A 19,961-nucleotide genomic window follows, 5' to 3' on the forward strand; every position below is an offset into this window, starting at 1 on the left:
TTATCGAGGGTTTTTGAAAAAAACCCAGCCTTCGCGTTTATCGCTGGCTAATTCGCGAGACGTGGTGCCGGTAACATTTAATAGAAAACTAAAGGCTTATCTCTTCGTGTCCTGTTCGTGACAGAATATCGGACTGAATTGGACCTCGGTCTGTAACGGAGATCGCGCTCGTGCGGATCTGAGAACGCTGCGGAAAATCAACAAAAATAGCACCGCGGGCAGGCTAGTCCAGCTGCTAGCTTGTCGCAGGCAACAAGGGGAATTTAGCGGGCAACTCAGTGGTTAGTTATGTCTTTTCGCCGACAGAACGTGAGTACCACATCTAAAAATATTTACTAATTATACCATCGAGAATATTAAAACTCATATTAGATGTTATGGTCCAAATATTGTCGTTCTCCATTAAGCTTCCACTTTCTTATTTAACGTGACGTGCTAGTAAACCTGCTAGCCTTTACCACTCGGCTAGACTTTTAAATATACGTAAATTTGTTAAATACTTCATTTGTGTCAGCATTTAAGAATCGTTATGCTTTCTGGCAGCAACCTGGACCCGGTGGCCGCAAAACATCCAATGGGACTTCAGGGTCAATGGCTTCATCCGTCCCGGGGAGCAACTCGAACAGACCAACCCCGGGCAGGTAACGCACAAGTTGGGCTGTCCCGCTCAGAAAGTCCGCGGATTGTCATTTCAACACGAGGCCTACCGGTCAAAGTGGGCGTGTCCATAGCGCATACTTCATCTAATCCCTAGAACGCCAATTGTTTCGAGCCTTGTTAGATTACCAGTAGCACCGGCCAATCGCAGCGGAGAATTTTTGAGTGACACAATTTTGAGCCAATGGCTATAAAGATTGTTTTAATCGGTACACATCCACCCAGAAATAATATTGTCAACCAATAGAATTTAGGTTTTAATTGACTGCCAACTTTTCCAGCTTATGACTGCTCTCGGGAGGCGGGTCATGGGGAAGGGATCAGCAGTGTTTTGTTGTTGTTTTCCGATCCCATATGATTCAGGGTTGTGCTCGACTTTCAGCTTGAGCCATTTTAGACACACGCCTTCAAAGAAGAGCCGGGATGCATGTGACAAAAAAGTACAAACATTCGTATTTTATAATCGATTTGATTGATTGAAGCCAGGGGTGGGAAGTATGTTCGTTTGCGCACGTTAATGTGACCCTGTTTGTCTTGTCTTCGATACGGCATTAGCTTGTGTTGTTAGCTGTCTGACGTAATAAAAACACGCGCCTGGTTGCGTTTGTTTACACATTAACATTGCACAACAATGTTTTGTCGGGATGTGCAATCAGATTCAATCTGATCGTTATTTTGTTGTATGTGTATGATTGTTCTTTTGTTTCAGCTCGCGCTTCGCGGCGGTGTTATTGTTGTCCACACATGTAACAGCAGAGCAATGCCTGCAACACCGGGGCTGTGTTTCACATTCTAGTTAGATGCACGCATAGACAAAACAATGATCCGCGTTCACAAAGATTTGACGTAACCCATGAAAACAATAAATGTTAAATATACAGAAATCTTTTTTGTTCCGTTCCTGTTGATTTCCATGGTGAAACACACACACAAAACGAATTATTGTTTTCTTTTTCTTTTTTTGTCATGAAGAAACAGAAACTCTGTGAAGACTCCCTCACAGTCACCACCAGTACGTAAATCCTTACACATTTTTAAACTCACAATTTCCCATTTAAGATTATAAAATGCCTTGGTATCCTCTAAATATTTGACTGCATTTTTGGACCACCAAATGCTCAAAGATTTTTGTATGTACCTCTTTTTTTTTCTTTTTTGAAGGTGTTTGAGGGTGTGTACAACAACTCCCGGATGCTCCATTTTCTCACAGCAGTGGTGGTGAGTTTGGGATGAAATTGTTAAACTTGTTTATTTAATGGCTGAATAAGAAATTTTTTTCTCTCTCTCTTTCTCTAGATTTACTGGATAAGAACTCAATTTCTAACTTTTTTTAAGCCATTATTACCATTTAATTAATTTACATAATGTTCACAGGTCTGAAAACCAGACCTTTTTTTTTTTTTTTTTTTAAAGTAGCCTACCTGATATATCCAGGCTTGTCTAGACATTGGGACCCCCTGTTTTATCCTTTTAAAAAAAAAAAAAAAAGAGGAGGGGGGTGAAATTAAATAAGAAATATCTTGATTTTTTTATTGTTTTGTCTTTATTGTTATGCTTGTTTGGATTATTTACAATTGTATATGATTTACGCCATCACTTCTCTAATTTGGTTTTAGCATTAAACAACAAAATACTTTACAAACATGCAATATTTCCCTCAGGGCTCCAGGTGTGATGTTATGGTGAAGAACGGCAGTTTATATGAAGGCATCTTCAAGACGTTAAGCTCGCGTGTAGGTTTCTTTTAATATTTAAATACCTGAAATACAGAAACAATGGCTTTGTTCAAAATTTGATCTTTGATATTGCCTTTTTCTTTGTGGTCTATATGAACAAAGCATCAAGTTTACTGTATGATAAAGTCTCACTCAGGTGTCTGTTTGTTTAGTGTGAGCTGGCAGTGGACGCTGTACACAAAGTTAAAAATGAAGAAGGAGATGGAGGCGGTGGCGGAGGCACACCAGTCCATCCCAGGAGAGAAGAGATCACGGACACCATGATCTTTGGCCCCAATGACCTCGTCACTATGATCTGCAGAGATGTGGACCTCAACTATGCTACCCGAGGTGTGTACATGACTCTGGAGAAGTAGTATACATGTACGGTCTTCTAAAATATAGAAATATAAGGCTTTGTGTGCATGTCTTCAGACACTTTCACAGACTCTGCAATCGGCTCAAAAGTAAATGGTGACCACAGAGAGAAGGTGCTTCAAAGGTGGGATGGAGGCGATAGCAATGGCGAAAATTTTGACCTAGATGCAGATACAGTGAGTTCAACCAACATGCTTGTATATTCAACCATATGTGATCACATATTAGTGTGTTTTTGGAATCAGTTTAAGTATTAGTTGTACATACATTAAGCTCTTTACGAGGCCTTTTCTGTCTTTCAGTCTAATGGCTGGGATGCCAGCGAGATGTTCCGCTTCAATGAGGAGACCTATGGGGTGAAGTCCACCTATGACGCTAGTCTCTCCATGTACACGTACGTTGATGTTCTGTCAGGGTTTTTTTTTTCTTTCCAGAGAGACTGACCTTTGAATGTTGGATGTGGAAAATAAGGCTGAAAAGATTAATCGACAATGTCAACCATAAAAAATTGTCTACAAATTAGGGATGGGTGATATGGCAAAAATATCATATAAGGTTTTATTTTTTTCAGGAATATCACAATTGTCACGATTTTTTGCCATGTTGGTTTTACTATTTTTGGAGGTTGTCTGAGTGGTACAGGCAAACTAATTTCCTTATTTTAAAAGCAAAGCCTTACAAGGTGACAAAATAAAAATATATATTTAGGCCAAAGATAAAAATAGTTAACATTATCTTCGTTATTAAAAAAAATAAGAACAAAAAGGCCTTAGTCTTAAATTAGATTTTTTTTTCAGATCTGATGTTCAAAGAAATCAAGTAAATATGTTCTGTTGCCGATCTCTTTTAGGGTTCCTCTGGAGCGGGGCAGCTCTGAGGGCTTCAGACAGCGAGAAGCTCGAGCCGCCCGATTGGCCAATGAGATTGAGGCTAGTACACAGTATCGTAACAGGGTGGCGCTGGAGAATGACGAGGGACGAACTGAGGAAGACAAATACAGTGCTGTGCTACGGGACAGAGACCGCGATGGAGGAGAAAGAGGGAGAGATAGTCCTGGGTTCTCCAGTGCTGGGAGCAGGTTCGAAGAAGTCCTTCTTTCCATCACACTCTCATCTAGTTTTTCTCCTGCGTATACTGATGAGCATTGCTGTCTGTATCTTTGTTATAGGGAGGGCAAGTACATTCCTCTACCCCAGAGGGCAAGGGAGAGAGAAATGGGAGTTTCTGGAAGGGGTGAAAGAGGAGCTGTATCCACCCTGCCTAATCGAACAAGTAGACCTGGCCCCTCAAGCTCCTCGCCTAGACCTCTCCCCTCTGGTAGTGGACAGACACTTCCTCCCACTGATAGGAGCAGCCCTCTGTCCGTCAGAGGAGGATACTCTGCACACCAATCACAGAGCAGCCCCACTGCACAGCCCCGCCCCTCAGAGCCGGGTCACGCCAGCCCTCCTTCCCAACACACACTCCCACATTCACTCTCACACCCGCAGTCTCTCTCAGACTCGGCCCGGCCTGTCAATGGAGGTAAGTTTTGTGTGTTTTTCGATGATTGATTATGATGGTTACCGGTCTGTGTGGTGTTGAACATTGTGTCAATCTCTTGTAGTGTCATCCAGAATGTCACCTAAGTCTCAAAGGCCTGGACAGACCAACAGAAGCATGCGTACCTCAAACTCTCACTCCTCCCCTACAGGTTAAAATACACACAATATACACATGCCTTCAAACTACTTTTTAACATTTAAAATTGTTAGCCCAGGGTAATATTACCTTTTTATCTTGGCCATTGTTGTATGCTTTATATTTTACAGTGGGTTAGTAATAACTACATATGTCAACTACAACAGTGCAACCTTTTTACTGTTACTTCCTATATGCAAATTGAGTAGAACACCCTCAAGTGTTTATTTACAGTTCAGTAGTGATTTAATTATGCTTGTTTCAGTTATAATATAAAGATTATTTGTTAGAAACAGGTAAACTTGTCACAGGCCTACATGTACATTTAAAAAAAAAAAAATAATAATAATTTGTGTATTGTTCAAAAGTTTGAGGTTCGTAAGATTTTTGCACCAAGGTTGCATTTATTTGATCAAACGTACAGTAAAACTGTAATATTGTAAAATTATTAGTTAACCTAAAATAATTACTTATTTAATTAACCTATTAAAATTTGTTTTAGTTTTTGTATTTTTATATATTTTAAGAGGTAATTTACTGGCAGAGCTAAATTTTCAGCATCATTACTGCAGTAATCAGTGTCACATGATCCTTCAGAAATCATACCTAATGTTTATTTGGTGCTCAAGAAACGTATCTTAAAATTGTTTCCTATTTTTTTTTTTTTTTTTTTTTTCAGGCTTCTTTGAATGTAAAGTTCAAAAGAACAGTTATTTGAAATATAACTCTTTTGTAACATTATAATTTTTGATCAGTTAAATGCAAAAAAAAAAAAAAAAAAATTGAATGTTTTTATTTCCAACCTCTATGCCCTTTTTTCTCTTAAAACTAACAAATTACCTTTCTCTCTCTCTCCAGTCTCTCGTTCCCCGAAACCAGATGCTTCTTCCCAGGACCCTCCTCCGTCTAATCCGACCTACTTGGATACCTCTTCGGTTAATATGGTGACCCTCAAACCCACTGGCCCCACCCCTCTGTTCCCTGTAGATGGTGAGATGTTACAAATTTGAGTAGTTACACTCTGTTCAATTGTACCTGCATCCAAGAATCTGACTCTCTTGTCATTTCAGTGAATGAAATCCTGTCGAAGGAAAGGACTGAGAGTCCAGCTAGTCCTCAGGAGGGCAAGAGCAGCAAAGGTAATCCTGAAGTTGTATTACGCTTTCATTAATTTCACTGTGTGCTTCTCATTTAGCTAAAAATGTTCTTTGCTCTCTTTTTGTAGCCTCTTCAGTCCAACAGAGACCACAACTCGAGGAGCTTCGCAAGTTTTCTAATAATTTTATTGTGAGTCATTAGTCTCGTATTTATTTTTTAAATGAACCTTGGAACAGCAGTCACCCAAGAATACCATTAGAGTCAGAGCAAAAGATTTATATGCTATAATTTAAAATCTATTGTTTCTATAGATATAATCACCAGCTTAAGTTCTTTACCTCACTAAAGCCATTAAGTACAGTCTTGTACCTTTGTCTTTGTGTCCAATTTCCAAATATGAAAAAAAAAATTCTGCACAAACGCTGCTGAAAAATTGGCCATGCAGTAATGTACATTATGGCACCCACCCAGAACACTTAAGCATTTTGGCAATTTTATTTATTTACGTTTGTATAACGGAGTTTGAAACTATAGTATAAGTGTCTTTTTTTGTTGTTGTTTTTTTTTCTTCTGATATTAGCTTCCATCTAGTTCCAACCTCTCGAGCCCCAAAGCTGCGACCTCGGACTCTGCTCAAGCAAACCACGCCCACAACACACAAACAGACCCCGCCCCTCTGACAGAAGCTAAAACAGCCCCGCCCACAACTCCGACTGCAGAGCTTCCAGCCGAGGAGAGGAGTAGAGAGACAAATGCAGAGGGGGCGGCAACCCCCACCCCTCCACCAGCCACATCCATCTCTGCACCCTCTGCCATACAAAATCCAACTGCAGAAGGGCAAACATCAGGCACGCCCCAACCTGCAAGGACCCCAGGCAGTGAGGAGGGCAAACCGGAGTCCTCTGAGAGCTCAGAGGGCATGGCTGAGTGAGTAGAGCATTAGTTAGTAAATAAGTCAAATCTGACAGCCGCTAGTATTAAATCTGTTGGTCATGAATGCATTTCTTTTTCTCACACAGTCAAGTGAAGAAGTCTACACTCAACCCCAACGCCAAAGAGTTTAACCCCATCAAGGCTCCTCTCAGCATGGTAAGAGCACTGATTTCCCCCCATTTCATTTCCTCTATACAGCTGTTGAAAAGTTAAATGTGCCGAGCCAATGTGTCATGTCTTGTTTGCAGGTGAAGCCCTCGGCCACCCCGACCCCACCACGACCAACTCCACCCAGCCCCACGGTGGTGCTGCAGCCCCCTCCAGGCCAGGGAACCATTTACAACACTCCGTACCTGAGCTATGTCTCGCCCATCCAGATACAGGGCCACTCTGTACAGGTCTCTATTCCTGCTGCTTATGGATCATTTTGGACAAAATTCAAGAACTTTCTAGAGAGTTTTGCAAATTGGATGTTATGTAGTAGAATTTTTTTTTTTCTCTCTCTCCCCTTTTCGAAGGCACCTCAGATGTACCAGTATTCCATGACAACTGTTGGTCAAGGGAAGTACCCAAGAACTAAAGGTAATGCTTTCATTATTGGTTGTACTAATGTTGTAATTGATATTAATTGGTATTTGCATAAGCTTAGCTTTTACCTTTTCTGTATTTAGTTTTTGTTTTATAAATATTAACAACAACAATAATAAATGGGGCTGAAACTTTATAAATGCTTATTTAATATTATTATTATTAATATTATTAAATTTTTAATAGAGGGGTTATTTTAAATACTTTTATTGGTATTGTTAAAAATGAAGCTTTAATTTTAATGTTTTTAATTGTATTTGTATAAATGTTATGTTTTTTATTGTCATTTTAGGGATCTAAAACTTTAATTTTATTATTATTATTGTTACTAATATAAAATGAAAAGTTTAAAATATGGGTGTCAGGCCCTTTTGTGCACTCTACTCACGGAAAGAGTCTCAGACTGGTGTAACTTTACCTGTCTCAGGTTCTGTGGTGACTCCTCGTCCAGACCACAGCTCTTCAGCGCCCCCTATGATCCAGGCTGCAGCTTCAGCAGCAGGACCTCCTCTGGTGGCTTCTCCTTACCCTCCCTCGTATCTGCAGTACAACCAGGTCATACAGGCAATGCCCCACTACCATGGACAGGTACCAGCCTACACGTCTTAAGTAGAACAAATGCTTCTAGTATTTTGAGTCCAAAGAATTCCACACCATTCCTAGATGGGTAATTAGTGAAGCTGTAATTCATAGGCAGGGAATATGCTAATTGGGAATGAGCATGCATGCTCCATTTACAAATGATTGCAATTCATTACCATACACACATTTAACTATTAAATCTGACCTTTATGAAGTATTTGTGAATCCAGAGGAGAGTTTTCGGGAAGGTCTTGTTAACATGTAAATTACTCAGAATTTACTCATGTGTACAGATGTTTCATGAATGAGGTTGTCTCCTCTTCTCAAAAAACCCTTTTATTTCTCTCTGTCTCAGATGTACTCTATGCTCCAGGGTGGACCACGAATGCTTGGATCAGGAGCGCACCCACAGACCCTGGGACCCCCAGGCCCCCAGTACCCTGGTCAGAATGAAGGACCAGCCCCTCAGCAGGGGATGTATGGTAAAGTGTATCTTTTTATTTTTTTTCATAGATTGGATTTAGTTCATTGTGTATTTAAATCCTTTACAGTGTTATCACCGGCTTTTTTTTTTTTTTTTTTCTTCTTTGTTCTTCAGCTCCGCAGTCATTCTCTCATCACTCTGGTTCCATGCATCATCCTCAGCCCTCCAGCACCCCCACAGGCAGCCAGCCGCCCCCTCAACATCCCGCCCCCAGTCCAGGACAGGTACATCTGCCTGCCAGTCAACCAGTCCACCCAAAACTGGCATATCAGCTACACATCTATTCCGTAAACTCCCACTCAAAGAACTTTCTTTAAATGCTTGTATAAGAGATCCCCTAAAATTTCACATGCTCTCAGTTATACTAAATATGTTCTGTCCGGACTTCTTTTTATAGTCTGGTCAGTCTGGTCCTCAGCCTCAGTCTTTGTATCACTCTGGGCCGCTGTCAGCCCCCACGCCCCCTAACCTGCCCCCAGGACACAGCTCCCCACAGGCCTCCTACTCCCTTCAGGGCTATAGCCTGTCGGGACACCAGCCCATGACTCACCACTACCCCTCTCTAGGACAGCTGACACAGGTAACCACACACACAACACCTCCACAACAACAGTCACATTTCTGAACAGTGCAGTCGAAAGGAAGAAGAAAAAAAGCATACTACCCTACTAACCCTAACTGAACCCAATAAAAATTGTATGTGTGTGTGTATATATATATATATATATATATATATATATATATATGGGGTTGCACGACTACTGATTTCTACTAGTCGATTTTTTTTATTTAAAAAATACTGGAGTTACTCGACTACTCGTGGTTCATGCTACTGTAAATGAAAACACATTATTTAAAAATTTTTATCAATAAACGCTTATTAATTCATAGCCTTATGCAACAATTACAAAAATAAATTGTCAAATATTATGACATTACATATTTAAAGTTTCATGTAACAGCCAGTATTTGTATTTGTGTCTGTAACAATCACAACATTTTTCGGATATGCATTCGGATACAACGTCGTACAGTACTTGATAAGACCGTTTTCTTTTTTTTCATAGTTATCACTGAACAAGTATGCCGTGTTAAACTAAAATAATTATTAATTTCTAAAATAATATTTTTATCATGCAGGCAGAGAGATGTCATGACAAATGTTAATTGATCATTTGAACACGACTGAATCAATTCAATGCGCACATTTTCATTACATTAACTCTTTAAGCAAGTCTTAATGTTTAGTGAACTTCACTAAAAAAATGTGCGTGTGCCGTGCAAACCAGCAAAATATAAAGATGCAAACATGTAGGCCAAATAGAAAATGTATCCATATCTAAGTTGATTATTTGCTGCTCTCTCTCTCGGAACTGGTTTTAGAGAGACTGACGCGCCGTGCAGCTGTTTGATTGATGAGCACGCTGTGCTTAATACACTCATTCGTATTATATCGTAGCCTAAGGTTTAAAGCATTGCCTTTTTTAAATACATACAATAGAACGTGTATGATGTATTATTATAGGTGATATTTTTCTTGCAAAGCTTTGATTTCTAAGAGATGCACGGAGAGACAACAGCAATGCTGTGTTTGATTTGCGCTCTTTTCACTCATAAAGTTTACATTCATTCACTTCACACTCGTGACTTTAGAGGTCTGTGTATAATATTGTGCTGATCCCCTGGCTCACCGGTTATCTAGCAAACTCCGGACTTCACCAGCTTCAGCCGAGTATTCAGGCAGAATTATTCCTTGTCTTTTATTCATTTTTGAAGCCATTATCCATGCCATTCGGAATAAGGAATTCGGCTTCAGGCACAACCCTATTTACATATTTTAATTTTAAACGCAACATAGATAAGGTCATAGAAAGTAACAGCTACACACAATATTGTAATCCTAAAATTCACGTCTTTTATACGCATTATGGATGATGCATGCTCGACTAGTCGATTGTTTCCGACAGCGCCGACTAGTGGTTGAAGTACTCGATCACTCGACTAGTCTATGCGAGCCCTAATATATATATATATATATATATATATATGTATGTGTGTGTGTATATGTAAGTACAAAAATATACTTTTTTTTTTTTTTTTTTTACCAACTTAATTTTTTTGCTTATTCTTTCAGACCCATGTTCCAGGTGCTCTCTCGGGTCCTCACCACTCAGGAAGTCATGGCCCACCGCCTGTGATGTTGCTTCATGCCCCACAACCTCCCCCTCAGCAGGGCTCTGGTCCCCAACACGGACCTCCACCCCAGCAGGGACCCCACCAGCACTTCACCTTCTTAGGACCACCTCAGAGTGAGTTTCTTTGCATACAAACAAAAAACCAAACAGGTTTCTTTTATGTTGCAGTCACGTAATTTATGAAAGCTACGAGCTTACAGAATCCCATTCAGTTGAACATTAGATCTAACTGATATCTAATATACAGATATGTGCAAATGCATTTAGCAAGATTTTATTTGTATTAATTTATTATTACATTAATTGGTATTATTACAAAGTATTAATTAGTGTTTTTCTCTGCTCCCATCAGTGCAAGTGCAGGCTCATCCTTCCCAGCAGATTCAATTCCACCCTTCTGGAAACTGACAGAGCGACTGAGACTGTGCGGATCACCACTGTGTGACCGAGCGCTTCTGTGTGATCGCATGTTCACTTGTACATAATATCCACCTGAACAGATTTTGTTTTAGATACCTCTGGCAAGACTGAATGTGCTCGTTTTATTTTTTGTTATTTTTAATTTGAGTGGACAGGGACACATAGTGTCTAAAGCAGAAAGAGGGAATGAGTGAGCGTGTAAGACAAAAATTAGGGACATTTTTATAAAAAAAAATACAATGGCCTCTCCTTTTTGTCCTCTACCCCCTTATTAAATAAGCAAATAATAAATGGTTAAAAAATGAACAAAAAAATAAAAAACAAAAGTGCATAAAAATAAATTTTTAAACTCTCCTTGTGTGTTTTTGTCTTGTTTTGAATGTTTTTCTCTAAAACGTGTTGATATTTACTGCTGGCATTTACTACATTTTTTGGGCATAATTACAATTTCTATTCATATTGTAGCACCATACACCATTTGAATTAGTAAAACTTTTATTTCCCCATTTACAAACCAATAGCTAAAAGGTTTATGAATTTTTATGACAAAAAGCTATATATTACATGCCGGAGTTGAAGAAATTTGTGCTCATATTTAGAAGTAAAAGCCAGGATGCAGTACATTGTAAACAGCAACTGTTCATGTAAAAAATAAAAACATTCTCAGGTATCGTCAGCAAATCTGTCGAAAGGATTGAGGGAGGAAGTTTTCCGAGGGGACACTGGTTCAATGCTTTCTTGGTGATGCACTTCAAAATTCAAAGCCTAGTTAACTCCGGAAACTCCTCCGGCAGTCAGGATGATGGTTAGGCCTCTGACCTCATTAACTGTCTTTATTTGGTAAAAGGCAAATTCTAGAGAAAAGGAAAATGGAATAAGATCGTAGTTTTCTACCTTTGCTTCTATTTAATGGAAAATCCAAAATGCATCAAAATATTCACATACAATAAAATAAGAGCACTACATAGTACCTTGATTGATTATTGTAAATTAGGGCCTGTGTTGACATAATCAGAGCTGTCTCGGTCATCACTGCTATGACTTCCACGGGACAGACCTGTTGAGAAGGAGAAACATAAAGAATAAACACTAGTCTTTGTCTGAATCACTTCTACAACTTTCATAAGAGAAACAGACCCATTTTACCTGAATTCACTTGATTCACCTGATTGCTACTTTCATAATTATTGTTTGATAAATTAGAAATCATAGTACATTTTATGATTTTATTTATTTTTGTAATACGTTCTGCTATTCGTGTGTTTGTAAAACACCAGCCCTTTATTTATGTATTTTTTTGGCATTTATCAAAGAGCAGCTTGCTTTATATATTTTATATATATTAAGAACATACATGCATAACATATATATGTTTGTTGGTGAGGAGTGAAAGGCAAAGCAAGTGAAAAGGGGAAAAAATATACTTTCACTCCTCACCAGCAAACGCACATATAAAATAAATAAATGCTATTAAACCAAAAACACTTACTTTTTTTTCTCTGGCCTGGAGAATTATTGAAATTTTCATAATCAGGGATGTCTGTAAAATCAGCATACACAAGATAAGGTTAGGACATGCATAGCGGGGCTTTGTAGTCATTATTTATTTTCAGCATGTAGTACCTGAATCTGATTCTTCCAAATATATCTCATGGTTGCTTGTATCTTCTTCCCGTGCACTGACATCTTTATTATCTACATTAATGTAGCATTCTCCTACAAAGTTAGCATCAGCATTGTCATTATAAATAACCAATGTATTTATAATGAAGCAAATATGAATAGATTACTATTCTTGTTAATCTCAGCTCTTCTACCTGAGCTCAGGGATGAAGCTCTGCTGGGTCCCAGAGACGGCGTGATCGGGGAATCGGGAATAACAGTTCTGGAGAAAAGACAGATATTTTTAATCAGGTTTATATGGATAATGACTCGACTTTAGCATGACTAGTTTAGAACAATTTGTGAAGATTCGGGTTGAGGCATGCGCGCTCTTACATATATTCACTTGTTTGCTGATTACTCCGCTCATCGCCACTCTCTAGAGAAGAGTCACAAATTCAGCACTGTGTTCACATGTGTTTTCTCACAAAGAGTTTACAGTTAATCCAAATTCAGTTAAGAATGTGCAAGCTACTCAGAAATACAAAAATGAGTCATTTGATTTCTGACCATCATGATTGACATGAATGATGATTCCCTCCTCACCGTTTTGATTCACATAACTGGCTTGACTTCCAGCTAGGGAGACAAAAACAGAAATGCGTGTTTCAGTAATAATGCTCCTTAAATTTTACTTGCATATTACCTTTTTTACTAAAATGTAGCTCAAAGTGCTTCACAACTTTAAAAAAACACTACAAAAAAAATTACAATGAAATACATTTAAAGAAAAACTATATATATAATATATATATATATATATACAAAAGTGAAACATCTTTATGTTATAAAGGTTTGAATTAATGGAGCAATAGAGTTGTCAACACTGGTGAGTTTTTTTTCCACTATTATATTTGAGATATTAGATTATTATATTGTCTCACATGCAATGATGACTGTATGTTACTCACTTTCTGAGGGAGGACAGGAGCGCACCTTTGTGACAGTAATAGATGGTGAACCAAGAGAACTGAGGAAAGAGTGTTTATTAACACACTGAAGACCAACACAGTCTGTGTGTAAATCTGTGTGTGTGCGTGATCTTACTTGGAATGTTGGTAAGGTATAATTCTGGTATGGTCCATATGGGGCGCATCTGAATAATAAGAGATTAGATTATGTATTTATGTAGATATTCATATGAATTATGCAGATAAAACAATGTGTGAGTTTTGTTGTGTGTCAGAAGAGGAAAATATATTTACATGTCGACACGGGATGCCGAACCACAAAACCTGATCTGTGTAAAGAGAGACAATGTTGAGCCAGTTTTGAGATTTTGAGCTTTAAAGTTTTTGCATTCCATATAATGATGTGGGATATGGGGAACAAGTCTCTTTTACACATCAGTCCCAAAATGTACACAACTTCAACAAAACATCAAATGATGTAATAAGAATATGTGAATGACAATTTTGACAAAAGTGGCAAATAGAAACTTTTAATTAAGGTGACAATATACATATGTATGAATGCATATATATATATATATATATATATATATATAGATATATATATATATAGAGATATATATAGATATATATAAATATATATCTGATCCTGTAAGACAGAGGCTATGTGAGATTTGATTTCTTACGCTGGGGGGTATTCTGAGTCACTGGACCTCTGATGGATGGATGCTATAAAGGAAATCAAATATAGCCAATAAACAAACTAAATCATCCCATAAGACAAAATATGTTTTTAATATATGATGTAAACAGTGAAGCTAAATGAAATAAATGTATGAAATTGAAAATATATTTAGTTTCTACCATATATTTCAGAATGTATTTCAGAGGCAAGAAAATACATTTCAGTTTCTGTAATATAGCCTACATTTAGGCTAAATGCAAATATGGATGAAAAAGCCTATCAAGACTAGATTGTTAATGATTTAACGTTTAATAATTCAACATGTGTGAATATATTTTCTTGGACTGAACTATATGGAGGCTAAAGTATATTGATTAATACACAAATACTTAAAATCATTAATAATTAAATACTTTTAAAATGTGCATTTTCTAAAATTTATTTTCAAATGTAACTGAAAATATAGGCTACAGAAATGGTCCAAAAATACATTTATATATGTTTTTTTTTTTTAGGAATTCGGGCTAACAGACCTAGATACTAATAACTGTTGGTCGGCTTCAACCAGCACATACATCAAATATTTCAAGAATGAGTCGTGCATCACCTGTCTCTCTGACTGAGCATGTGCAGAATGCCAATGTGATTAACTGGCCACGGCATTCTGCGCATACTCAGTAAAAGACAAAAATAGCCGAATAATATATTTTTATATTTGATACAATCACACGGGTGTGATGTGCGGCACATCAGCAGCTGCTAAATTCAAATCTGCGATCGCTGACTGGCGCTGAGCCAAAGACAGATGCGTTTTTACAGTGCTGCCAATTAAAACTAATCATACATGATTCTGTTGAGATTATGAATGCAATGGCAAATCAGAGGAGTTCAGATAAGTCATCGCTGAAACACCGGTGTTTTCAATGCACGCATCGCTGACTGAATTCTGCTCTCTGGATCTATTTTTTGTGCAGATTACACTAACATTAGTTTACTTTGTCCATCGCCCGGTATAGATCAATTTACATGATCTATAAAGGTGCAAAATGCATTTACTCCAAATATTTGAGAAACCCAAGTTGTTTCACTTGGCAGCCATCTTTGAAACGCCTCTTGGGCCTGCAAGTGCAGCTCCTATCTCTGAATGGGAAAACATCAAATTCTGCAAAACTGTTCCTCAAGTTTAAGATTAAATATCATAATTGAAATCACCAATGAAATCTCACAACTGTCTCATGTTTTTTCATTTTCTCAAATAGTGTTAAAAAAGCTTATAGAGCAGCCATATTGAGTGTTGCATTTCCCCCCATTTAAAACTATACATGTGAGACGTCTTTGTATGTATTTATATATGTATTAATATATGTATTAATATATGTATTAATATATGTATTAATATATATATATATATATATATATATATATATATATATATACACATACAAAGACAAATAAGGACAAAATAAACAGGCTGAATAAGCTGATCTATAGCATGTTAAATGGTGGTAGCCTTTTTTTACACTCAAACAAGTATTTAACGTGTTGTTGACTTGTTAACATTAACGTATTTTGGCCCTTTTGGTCTTCCATAACCACATATTCCATAGATCGAATCATGTTGCATGCACAAATAAAAGCCTGACCGTGTGTTTGTTGAATTTATCCCTCTGATAAATTAATTTACCCATTAAACTGTGGCATTAAATGCCAGTTCTAATATCAATATGTAGGCTAATAGAAGAATAATGTATACGAACTGCATATGGCAAATATTTTATCTTCCTGAAATAATTGTATTCTTCCAATTGCTTGTATGACTGGGTATTTAAAACTGTAATTAAATAAGTCTGAGTGAAAACTTACTCGTAAAGTAAGGTCAGGGGTTCGAACATTCTGACATGAAAGATGAATCGCGAGCGTGATTGGACAGAAAGTGAGGCTTCGTTTGTCATTTGTGACATGATTTCTACGTTAACAACAGAAGCCTCAAACAGAGGCGTCGTCTGATGTCCTTATTTATTCTCGACACAAGCCTCGGTTCAAATGTCACATCACTGTCGGCTGCAGTGCGTCATGTGTTGAACAGAAAGATGGTTACAACAGCTCGACTACACAAAACACCTTCTTTAGCTCGAGTATAAATGTTCGTGCTGAATCGTGTAACGTTACATCATACAACTCTTTCACAGGGTTATTGTTATAGTGGTTCTAAGCCATGTTGTACGGTGAGTTTTACATACATTTGAACTGAAGTATACCACAAACATCCTTTTAAGCATAAAGCTTTGATGAGACAAAATTTTTTTTATTTATTACAGATAAGACTTGGGAGGTCTTACTTGGTTGTTTATGTCCCCAACAGTATGTACAAAGACTGGTTACAAGGATGATTGACAGGAGGAGAGCCCCGCCCACCAACGACAGCAGTGTAGTGGAGTCCATAACTGAGAAGACGATGCGAGAACATTGATTTATATGACATTATCTGGCCATAGCAGAGAGCAACATCATTCTTCTGAATCAGTGGTTTTAGGTTAGTGTGACTGTGACTAAACCAGGGAAATGTTTCCATGCGCTCATTTTGTATAAATGAAACCGCATATGAAAGGTCAGGTGAACTCTTTTCATTTGGTTTTGTACCTGTTTTAACTATACAACTGAAAAGACATCAACTTATCATTTTGTTTCTTAATTTTAGCAATAAGTACTGGTCTCTAAAGTCATTAAGAAACCGATTAAATCACACAGATCTTCCATCCATGAGCTTTTAAATACATTAATCATGATCATTTATTCCTTATCATTTAATACACTGTTCTTAAAAGCGAAGAGCTGCTCTGATCTCCACCATGGACGTTTAGTTCTCTTAACTATCTTGCATCTTTGTGGGTTGTTTTCTTGCAGAACTTGGTGTTGATGACAAGTTTGTCTAATAGTCCTTTGTACGTGTATCATTCCAGTAAAAACATCTTAACATCTATAAAATAGGATATTTTAAACGAGAAGCCAGAGAAGTGATGTATAAGGACTTGTTTTTAGAGAATACATATTGAATATAAAGGTGTTTCTTCAGCTATAACTAAATTTTAATTCAAATTAATCTATATTCACCGTTTCAGAAAAGAAACTCTCTCACTATTTTAATTGGTCTTTTAACAATGTCAAAAAGTTCATATACTAAATTCTTACAGAGGCATCATATCTCAAATTATCTATTGTGTTAGATTGTGTTTTGTGGTGAAATTGCATTTTAAATATTTTTGGAATAAAATTATATACTCCCGTGCTAAGGATAATTTCTTAGCTTGCATTTTGGGCACACAATAAAATATTTTCACACTTCACAAAATTCTACAAAATGTACAGCTCAACTGGAAATAATATATAATTGAAATATTTGAATAACATGCTATTTACTTTGATTTCTCTTTATTCACACATCATGTCTAATTTTACAACAAAAAAAACCCTCCTTTGTTTATATTATTAAAGATTTAAATATGTAATTTTCAAATTTTGATGATGTATTTTCATGTATTAAAATGTAAAGTTTGGTTTTGGACATGGCAAAAAAAAAAGAATTTAAAAAGCATGAAATGTAAATTTTGAAAGTATGATTAAAAAAAAAACTTTTCAAGACCATTTTAATGTGACAAAGCAAAACATAATAACTTTCATGAAAAAAAAGAATAAAAAGTTAGTGCTCACTAGTTTCATTACAAATCCGTGACATAAAAGCATTTATGGTAAAGAAACAGCCTTAAGTGTGTATTTTATCTGATTTCTATACCGTTTTAAATATATAAATTCCTTTTTTCTAATAGTAATTTTTGCAATGCATTATTTATTTGCTTTATAAACGCTATTTTCTAATTTGAACACTGAAGTATAACACTCAAACGATAAAATAAACTCCTGATTACCCCAGCATGGATCACTTTGTGCATTTTAACGGATACAAAAAAACTCTTCTCTGTAACATTTAAAAAAATCTCTCGAGTGGCCGAAACTTTTGAGTTAAAACGTTTTGCCAGTTTTAATTAGGCAAATTCTCAATCTGCGAAATTTCACTCAGCATCACCTGCCATGCAAGTTTTTACACATCTCTATATATGTGAGCGTGTGGCTGTCTGTGGTTATATTGAGTGCCAGGAAACGGATTTCCTGTATTTTGCAGCGAAAAAACGATGCATTATGAGAGGTTTGGTCCTCACTCTAATCCCAGAGCTGTCAAGTTTTAGAGAATTACTAACCAGAACCCAAAACGCAGGGCAAATGGCAGCCTTACCTACATTTTCTTAATCTAAGTACAGGCAAAGTTGCCTTGAGCAACCAACATTACTCTGATAGACATTTCATAGACAATCATGAACTCTTCAATATTATAGTGCACTTTATCATGCACTTTTATTATTATAAATCCAACAAAATAGGACTCACTTATATGCATAAAATGATTCACATAAGTAATATGGTTGTTCGGAAGTAAAAAACTCGTGAATGTTAATGTAATTGGCTTGACGAAGGACAGTGAATGTGATAATGAGGTTTTTTTTGCGGTTGAAGAACTCTTGACCCTATGATCGTTATCCAACTACAGCCACATTACAAACCAGCATTTAGAGCAAATTAGTAAGTAAATAAATCTTTTTGGCGAAACGTTATGTTAGATGACTTGCATAGGCAATGTGTTTTGAAACATTTGCTGTCTTAATATGAAGTCATTACCCAGAACTGAGGAAGATTAATCATTCTGATTAACTTTCATGGCAATTTGAAACCTTTTGTCAATCAAGTTTGGTGCTAAATGGCATGTTACATATACAGAAGAAACACAAGGTCATCTGCACTGATTGAAATTGACAGATCATATACTGTAGGATTTCTTCAGTTTGTAGAAACGAGATTGTAGAAAAAAGGGTGATTAGCAAATAAATCAGTATGAATGAGTTTTACTGTATTCAAACTCAAGCTTTTTGTATCATAGCACAGAAAACCTTCTCCACAAAACGATAAACCAGTTTTACTTGAAGAGGAAATAAAGTAAAAAGCTTACCAGTATCACTAGCAGCAATCAGGTCAATCAAGAAACCACACGTTCTGCTCAGCAGAAACCTGCAATTAAACTGTCGACCAGTTCACACTCACACACTGCAGTTTGTAGAAATCACACCTAGCTCACAGCTCACACTGAAGGTGCCACCATTTTCCTCCCTCACAGCTCACTCCTTGTTCCTCAATTTCTCCCCTTTAGTTCACTTCCCAACCAAATTGAAGCAACCCCAGTAGTCAGTTGCTTAATGCCAGTTGCTCATATCTGCTGAAGTTATTTCCTTGAGTTTTATTATTTCATATGAGCTGCTGAGGTGTGTCCTGATCTACTGGGCCTTTGCCGCAAAGAACTTTACGTTTAGGTTTCTTTCCTCGCTGCACTTGCTCTCTGCCTCCTCATAGGCTCAGAGAAAGAGTCGTTCTGTCACTCGCACCAGTCAGCATCTTTTTCTCTCTCTTCATCTTTGTAACTGGCTTACTATCTTGCTCATTTCACCTCCCTCCTCGTCTCATCTCTTATATCTGAAGGTTTGGTTTCTTGCCTAGTTTTCTGCCGCCATGCAGATTTTATGCATTTTTTTTCATCATTTGTCAGACGTTAGACTCTGAAGATAAAGTCGTTAAGACATTAAACCTTATAGAGTTAGAAAAGCATTATGTTCTCTTTAAATTGATTTACTAGAGGGAGAAACTGACATTTGAACAATTGTATTTTTGTGGTGTCCCATTGCTAGATTTACTGTCAAATAATAATTGGTCATTTAAATAATAATAAAAACAAACAACAAATGAGTTATAGTTCATGCTATATAATCTTCGTAAATAAAGTGTCACAGAACATAGATGCTTCCCTGCAGTTTAACAAGAGAAAGGGAGTAAAATAAAAGAATATGTATGAATGTTGTCTGATTCAAACTGTGT

General features: G+C 37.0%; 2 protein-coding genes across 5 annotated transcripts; one reads left to right on the top strand and one right to left on the bottom strand.

Moving 5' to 3' along the window:
* The first annotated feature begins 10 nt into the window (after nt 1-10).
* Nucleotides 11-11,084, top strand: LOC132148996 (ataxin-2-like protein). 4 transcript variants are annotated; one of them, XM_059557849.1, is made up of 24 exons: nt 11-309; nt 544-641; nt 1,630-1,669; nt 1,819-1,875; nt 2,319-2,390; nt 2,546-2,723; nt 2,808-2,926; nt 3,053-3,144; nt 3,601-3,828; nt 3,919-4,274; nt 4,357-4,443; nt 5,289-5,420; nt 5,501-5,569; nt 5,656-5,717; nt 6,109-6,455; nt 6,548-6,617; nt 6,710-6,859; nt 6,980-7,043; nt 7,477-7,637; nt 7,987-8,113; nt 8,230-8,402; nt 8,513-8,695; nt 10,250-10,424; nt 10,663-11,084. In XM_059557849.1, exons 1-24 carry the CDS (start codon nt 289-291, stop codon nt 10,716-10,718), a joined length of 3,117 nt encoding a protein of 1,038 aa, XP_059413832.1. In that variant the 5' UTR covers nt 11-288; the 3' UTR covers nt 10,719-11,084. The 4 variants fall into 4 exon arrangements, with proteins under 4 accessions (XP_059413832.1, XP_059413833.1, XP_059413834.1 ...); XM_059557850.1 differs by having other exon boundaries at nt 12-309; nt 8,230-8,339; XM_059557851.1 differs by lacking the exons at nt 11-309; nt 544-641 and adding an exon at nt 988-1,097.
* Nucleotides 11,085-11,207: 123 nt separating this feature from the next.
* LOC132148997 (uncharacterized) lies at nt 11,208-19,441 on the bottom strand. The gene is made up of 13 exons (XM_059557853.1): nt 19,045-19,441; nt 16,328-16,432; nt 13,990-14,032; nt 13,598-13,632; nt 13,440-13,488; nt 13,304-13,362; nt 12,939-12,971; nt 12,729-12,771; nt 12,548-12,615; nt 12,354-12,446; nt 12,220-12,270; nt 11,707-11,787; nt 11,208-11,585 (listed from the first exon to the last, which is right to left on the bottom strand). The coding sequence occupies exons 2-12, from the start codon at nt 16,428-16,430 to the stop codon at nt 11,711-11,713; spliced, it is 654 nt and encodes a 217-aa protein (XP_059413836.1). The 5' UTR covers nt 16,431-16,432; nt 19,045-19,441; the 3' UTR covers nt 11,208-11,585; nt 11,707-11,710.
* Between the last annotated feature and the right edge of the window lie 520 nt (nt 19,442-19,961).

This window comes from Carassius carassius, chromosome 9 (genome assembly GCF_963082965.1).
Source record: "Carassius carassius chromosome 9, fCarCar2.1, whole genome shotgun sequence".
Lineage (NCBI taxonomy): Eukaryota > Metazoa > Chordata > Actinopteri > Cypriniformes > Cyprinidae > Carassius > Carassius carassius.